The sequence below is a fragment of the Gavia stellata genome, unplaced genomic scaffold, assembly GCF_030936135.1.
Source record: "Gavia stellata isolate bGavSte3 unplaced genomic scaffold, bGavSte3.hap2 HAP2_SCAFFOLD_59, whole genome shotgun sequence".
In the NCBI taxonomy this organism is placed as follows: Eukaryota; Metazoa; Chordata; class Aves; order Gaviiformes; family Gaviidae; genus Gavia; species Gavia stellata.
The window spans coordinates 150,589-158,084 of NW_026776859.1; the positions used below are offsets into that span (position 1 = coordinate 150,589).

General features: G+C 53.4%; 1 protein-coding gene across 1 annotated transcript; it reads left to right on the plus strand.

Moving 5' to 3' along the window:
• Nucleotides 1–2,622: 2,622 nt before the first annotated feature.
• Nucleotides 2,623–3,582, plus strand: LOC132321368 (olfactory receptor 14J1-like). Its single transcript, XM_059834873.1, has one exon. It carries the CDS (start codon nt 2,623–2,625, stop codon nt 3,580–3,582), a length of 960 nt encoding a protein of 319 aa, XP_059690856.1.
• The last annotated feature ends 3,914 nt before the right edge of the window (nt 3,583–7,496 follow it).

Below are 7,496 nucleotides of genomic sequence, written 5' to 3' on the forward strand. Positions count from 1 at the left end.
GCATCTCCCCAAGCTGTCCTTATAGGCATGGTGCTTCTGTCCAGAAGGGCACAGCTCTCTCACAGGAACCATGAGAGATCCAAGAGCCATTTTGAGAAGCTGCAGAGATGCTAACATCATGAACAGCCTGCTGGGCACCTTCATATGAGTGCAGCTGGCATGGAACCCTGCTTGTCCTTGGCTAGCAGGAAGGGGTGAGGTGTTCCTCAGGTGTTGGCACCCGCATCATGAAGTCCTGGGTCTGATCATTGGAGTCAGGAGCCAGTTCCTGCCCCGCTAGGGCAGGTTCATTCTCCTGTTGACAAGATGCTGCATGGGCTGCTCTCAGCTCCAGCTCACCCTTGTCCTGAGGAGATCTTTCAAGATGACGGAGAAGGCAAGGGCTACACTAGCAGGAGGGAGCCTTCCAGAGGCTGTGATTTCAGGTTCCTAATTGCTGCAAAAAAGAGAAATACTTTTTTTTATTTGTAAAGGGGACAGAGACCGCAGGCAGCTCCAACTTTACCTTTTCAGCCTCATCAGGGTGGGTCTGACCAGCTCCTGAGCAGCTGCAACCACGGAGATGGCCTGGGACAGTGCCATTCCACCAGGAGGTGTCTGCAGGGCAGGGATGAGTGCTCGGCTTGTGGGATGGGGTCTGTGAGCACTGACAGGGAAGAGAGGTGAGGGCACAGGAACAGCTCCCAGGAACAGCTAAAGGCAGCAGAGACGTGGTCGGAGTGAGAGGAAACTGCTAAGAGCGGTGGTATGCCACTCTGTCCTCTCCAACGCAGATGCCTCCCGCTGCGCAAGCCCCCCTTGTCTCTCCTCTCCAGCCCTGCAAAGTTCTCTACCCTCACGGTGTGGGATCTAGTCCACGAGTCACTTGTTGGCAGCTAGACCCCCACTATTGGAGAGGTGCTCTTCTCCTGCCACGAACCCATCTCCTGCTGCCTGACAAAGGGACGGAGAGCAGCCACCCTGTGTTGTCGCTGCCTGGGAGGTGGCGTGCACTGCTGGGGAAGGTAAATGCTTTCCTGAGGGCCTGGCTGTCTCTCTTTCCTTGCCTCCCTTAAGGAAAAGGATCATGGTATTGCCCCACGTTTCTCCATCCAACCATCCATCCATCCTCGTCCTTGTGTTATAGTTGTTCTTCAAAGGGCTTTCAGACACCAGTCCTGAGGCTCCTGCCATGGAGGTGTCTGTGTGGGAGCATGGTGTCCAAGCCCCCTTCTAGCCTATGAGGCTCCAAGCATGCACTGTGAGAGGGTGGGGATTAGGTGATTCTCCTTTCAGGACACTCCACATTTAGGACCCTTGACTTTCTCCCTGGGGTATTCTGCTGAGAGGCCAGCTATCCTCCAGAAGGTCCTCCAGAAGGACACAGCACTGCTACGTGATATTTCTTTGTATCTGAAAGTTACCTGGAAGAGCTGCAGAGGTGCAAAGGCCGTGGAGATGCTGCCAGGCAGCTGTACGTGGGGAGCCTGAAGAAGAGCCGTGGGTTCTTGCAAGAATGGCAGTGCTGAGACCACCCTCAGCTATCAGCACCCACATCATAGAGCCTCCTCAGTCTGGTCATTGGAGCCAGGAGGTGTGTCAGCCTCTCTCCATCACCCTCTGCAGGTGAGGGCTGAGAAAGAGGAAGGACCTTGGAGACCTGCATTGGAAACTTCACCCTTCCACCCCCTCAAAAGTCTGGTTTCCTTTTCAGGTGACTTGAGAGTCTGATCATCCCTCAGCTGAGAGGGATGTGCAAAGCAGCTGGGAACAAGCCAGAAGGACAGGTCAGGCTTCCAGACTCTGCAGTGAGGCACAGACAGTCCTTCAGTCTCTCAGGACTCACTGGTGTATTCACCAGTGTTTATTCTGAGAGCCATGGACTTTTACCCCTTCCAAAAACATGCTCCTGGTGTGATGGGAACATCTAAAAACATACGTAATTCCATCAGTATGACCCTTTGTTGCAGCCCATCTTCTGGAAAATGGGGCATGAAGCAACTGAGGAGCCTTTCTGCATGATGGGTGCACTTCACCTAGGGGAGGAGGTGTTCACAGTGATGGTGCTGTTTCCTCACCCTCCACCCCCCTTGCTCATATTACTATGCCTGGAGATGCAGTGCAGGTGACAGACTGAAGTGAGAACAGTCTCTTTTTCAGGGGTGGCCGACTCAGACATTTGGCTGTGCAAGAAGTTAAAGGTGAAGAACTTTTATCCCTTGCAGGGATCTTGTCTCTCAGGAGCAGATGGACACGGGTGCCAATGTAAAGACTCACTACAGGGCTTGGAGAGTATTCCCGTATGGTCACTGCTACAAATCCTCCTCTCTCAGCTCAGGGCATCCATCCCCAGGGACCATCCCAAAAACGTGTGGCTGCTTACAGCCTCCATGTACCCACTGCTGTAGAAGAGGGCCGACTCCTCAGAGCCCTGGGGTGAGAAGCACCAGCACCGGGCACTCACCCAGCACAGAGCAGAGCTCAAGCCAGGGAGCTTAAGGTGCATCACCCTGATCAGGACAGACTGAATGTGTGTGTGCAGGGGTCCATGAGAAATGGAGCGTGTGTTGCTCAAGCTCAAGTTATACTGACTTCTATGTATCTTTTCATATTCAGACAGTGCCCAATGCTGAGAGACAGCAAATGTCCAACGGCAGTTCCAACACCCAGTTCCTCCTCCTGAAATTTGCAGACACGCGGGAGCTGCAGCTCTTGCACTTCTGGTTCTTCCTGGGCATCTACCTGGCTGCCCTCCTAAGCAATGGCCTCATCGTAACAGCCATAGTCTGCGACCACCGCCTCCACATGCCCATGTACTTCTTCCTCCTCAACCTCTCCCTCCTTGATCTTGGCTTCATCTCCACCACTGTCCCCAAAGCCATGGCCAATTCACTGTGGGACAACAATGCCATTTCATACCCAGGATGTGCTACCCAGATCTTTTTCTTTCTCTTCTTGATTGTAGGGGACTATTGTCTTCTCACCGTCATGGCCTATGACCGCTACGTTGCCATCTGCAAACCCCTGCACTACGGGACCCTCCTGGGCAGCAGAGCTTGTGTCCACATGGCAGCAGCTGCCTGGGGCGGTGGGTTTCTCAATTCTCTCCTGCACACGGCCAACACATTTTCACTACCACTCTGCAAGGGCAATGCTGTGGACCAGTTCTTCTGTGAAATCCCCCAGATCCTCAAGCTCTCCTGCTCACACTCCTACCTTAGGGAAGTTGGGCTAATTGGGATCACTGCTTTCTTTGCATTTGTCTGTTTTGTTTCCATTGTGCTGTCCTATGTGCAGATCTTCAGGGCTGTGCTGAGGATCCCCTCTGAGCAGGGACGGCACAAAGCCTTTTCCACGTGCCTCCCTCACCTGGCCGTGGTCTCCCTGTATGTCAGCACTGGCATGTTTGCCTACCTGAAGCCCCCTTCCATCTCCTCCCCATCCCTGGACCTGGTGGTGGCAGTGCTGTACTCAGTGGTGCCTCCAGCAGTGAACCCCCTCATCTACAGCATGAGGAACCAGGAGCTCAAAGATGCCCTGAAGAAAGTGATTTCATGGAAATTTTTCAATACTGATAAACTTCCAGTCGTTCTCCGCAAATGACTCCCATACAGGCCTATGCTTTGTTTTATTACCTTTATTGTTATTGCTATTTGGGGTTGTTTGTTCATAGACCAATATTTGGGTTTCCTGTACTTCGTGTGCTGCATGAACCTACTCTGTCTCACCTGGAGCCCGTATAAAAATGTGTCTGTGTAACACTGGGTCCAGGCTGCCTCCCTCATAGCATCTCTGTAATAAAAAGGGGTCTTGCCCATGCACTGCCTGGTGGTTGGGCTGTTTTTCCAAACCTTGTGTCAGGAAGAGGCCCAAGATGTTGCACCTCAAGAGGGCCCATTGCTCCATGGTTTCAAGACAAAAAAGCTCATTGCCATGTTGTGACCTGGTAGAGGATTGGATTTAGGACTCACCTCTTGGTGCCTAGTGACAGTGGAGATGGTGAATGGTCACTGAAGTACATACCCAGTTCTTTCCCACATGCGAAAGGGCAGAAGGCATCTTCCAGGAGGGGACTCTCCAGCTTCCTGGATATCCCAGTGCTTCCCCATGGAAAGAGTGTGCCTGGGGTGTGACTGGAGCTCCACAAAGTGAGAGATTTTCCAGGTAGAATCATGCAAAAGTAAAGAGTGAATTCCAGGTATTCACAGGGAAAGGAGGACTCTGCAATTTCAGGAGAGGCAGTGGGAACCCAGCTGGCACAGGGAAGGGAGCCTGGAGAGATGCAGGAGCTGGCTGAGGAGCTGTCATGCTGTCCTGGAGCATGGGGCTGGTGGGGGCAGAGGAGGGGGAAAATGTATTCAGGGTTGGGCATCACCTACAATAGGAACACAGGAGAGCCAGAGAGTGAGTGGCCTCTGTTTCCTTGTGCCTTTAGGACCAGGTCAAGCCCTGGGACTGATGGGGATCCTGAACCCCCCTCTCTGCCCCCCAAGAGCTGCTGTGCCCTTCAGAAGGTCTGGGGCTGTGGGGTGAGTGCCCAGAGCTCTGCTGCACCCTGCTACAGGCAGTGCCATGGGGCCAGCCCAGACTGTGCCATAGTACTGGGAAGAGGGGAGGAGATTTAGGGAATGCTGGGGTGGGGTTGGGGTGGGTTGGAATGTGGCCGGGAGAGAGAAAACGCCAGTGTAGAGCTCAGCTGTGTGAGTGTGCAGGGTGGGGGCACACAGCAGGATGTTCACGGTGCAGAGCCAAGTGACGTGGTGAAGGAAGCAAGGCACCAAAGGTGCAGAAGAGAGGGGCCCAGTCTGTGCCTTTTTCCCTGGACACCCCAGGGAATCTATCCCAGGGTAATTTTCCCTGGCTGTCCCACACACTGGCCATTTCCAACACTGGCCATACACCTCAGCCGTGAGGAAGGGACCTTTGCTGCATGGTCACCCTCATCCTCCTTCACAGCTCTGTGATACCAAACACCACTGCCATTATTAAGAAAAAAAAAAAACCAAACCCAGTGTCCTTCCCATACTCATTACACACAAGTCCCATAGCTCTTGCCACAGCTGGTCTCTCAGCCAAGCCCGTTCTCAGACAGCCCCAGCTAGATCAGGTGCTCATGGCCTTGTCTTGACAAGTACTGAACATCTCCATGGATTGACATCCCACCAACTAGCCTGGGTCCTTGCTCCAGTGTTTTGCTCTGAAGTATTTCTCTAAACCCAGCTCTCTCGGCCTCTCCTTGTCCAAAATGTGCTCCAGGCCCCAACCATCCTTCTGGCCTCTGCAGGACTCGCTCCAGTCTGTCAGGGCCTTTCTTGTGCTGGGGAGCCCCAAACTGGAAGCAGCAGCCCTGATGTGGTGGTCCTGCAGTGGGCTAGCCATGGCCAGCAGCCAGACACCCACCCAGCTGTTCACTCACACGCCCAACTCAGAAAGACAACAGGAGAATATAAGATGGAATAGCTCATGGATCAAGATAACGAGAGGGAGATCAATTGCTAATTGCTGTCACGGGCAAAGAAGAGCTGACTTGGGGAAGATCAATTTAATTTATTGCCAATTAAAATAGATATTGATAGTGAGAAACTACAAAAAAATATTAAAGACCATTCTGCCACCCCACTCCTTTTTCCCAGCCTCAGCTTATTCCACCATTCCCAATTTTCTACCCACCCTGACTCTGAGAGGTATAGGGGAGGTGCTGAATGGGGGATTACAGTCAGTACAGAATGTCTCTGCCACCCCTTCTTCCTCACACTTTTTCCCTTCTCCTGCATAGGTCCTCTACTCAGCATCCCACCATATTTCTGGTCGAGGCTAGGTACTGTTACTTTCTTTCAGTCTCACTTTTCTCCTTCGTACTCACAGAATCACAGAAACGTTGAGGTTGGGAAGGACGTCTGGAGGTCGTCGAGCCCAGCCCCCCAGCTGGGGCAGGGTCAGCTAGAGCAGGTTGCTCAGCAGCTGTCTAGGTGGGTTTGGAATATCTCCATGGGTGGAGACTCCCTCACCTCTCTGGGTAACATGTTCTCCTGTTTGACCACTCTCACAGACAAAAAGTGTTTTCTTGCTTTCAGATGAACATTTAGGTGTGCTTAGCAGTGTCCATCACCCCTTGTCTTGTCACTGGGAACTGCTGAGAAGAATTAGACTCCTTTGTCTTCATTCCCTCCCATCAGGTATTTATCCATATTGATAAGGTCCCCCTGAGCCTTTTCTTCTCCAGACTGAACAGTCCCACATCTCGCAGCCTTTCCTTCTATGAAAGACGCTCCAGTCCCTTAAACCAGCTTAACGGCCCTTTGCTGGACTTGCTATAGTAGGTCCAGTTTCCTGTAATGGGGAGCCCAGCACTGGACACCGCACTCCAGATGTGGCCTCACCAGTGCTGACAGGAGGGGAAGGGTCACCTCCCTCCATCTGCCAGCAATGCTTTCCGTAATGCAGCCCAGGAGGCTCTTGGCCTTTGCCGCAGGGGTGCACTGATGGCTCGTGATCAGCTGCTTCTCCTCTGGCACCCCAAGGTGCTTCTCTGCAGAGCTGCTCTCCAGCCGGTCGGCCCCCAGCATGATGTCCACAGTGTGGCTGGATCACAGGCTGTCCTCCCCCTCGGACTTTCTCAGCAGCAGCAGCAGCAGCAGCTTCTCCTTCTTGGAGATGAGCTTCTCCTGTGCCACAGGGCCCGCGGTGCTGCAGAGTCACCTGGAGAGCAAAGCCCTCTCCTGCCGGGGCTGCACAGCCCAGGCCCGTTTCTCTCTGGCCTTGGGGACTGCAGCTTTTGCTCTCCTTGTGGGAACCTCCTTCATCAGTAAACCTCCCCATAGGGACTGGCAGGTCACTATGAGGTTCCCAAGCCCTTCCCTTCGGCAGGTTGAACAAGGCCCTTTCCCTCAGTTTCTCCTCCCAGGCAAGTGCGCCAGCCCCTGAGCATCTCGGTGACTCTCCACTGAACTCCCTCCCAGTTATACACATCTTCTTGCTTGCTGTGGCAGGTTGTCTCTGGCCAATTGCCCAGCAGCCACCCAGATGCTTACTCCCTCCTTCCCTTCGCCAGTGGAGGCCCAAAAATTACCACAGTGGTGTACAGGTGGTCTAGCGAGCGATGAGCATGGGGAGACAATCACTTCCCTCACTCTTTTGGCAAGGCTCCTCTTTATACGCTCCCGGACACTGCTGGCTGCCTTGGCTGCCAGGTCGCATGGTGGGATCGTGTTTTGCCTTCTGTCTCCCAGCACCACCAGGGCCTTTTCTGCAGAGCTACCCCCCAGCAAGGCAATCCGCAAGGCCCTGCAACTGCAGGGCATTAGTCTATCCAAGATGCAGGATCTGGCCTTTGTCCTTCTTGTAGCTCATGAAGTTCCTGACAGGACAGTCCTTCTGCCTGTCACGTTTCCCCTGAATGGCATCCCTAGACCACAGGAATGGTCCTCCCATTCAGTGCCATCGACAAATGTGGTGAGAGTTGCCTCCTCCGGGTCATGGATGTTAAACTGCACAGAGCTCAGGAGAGTCCCCTGTGC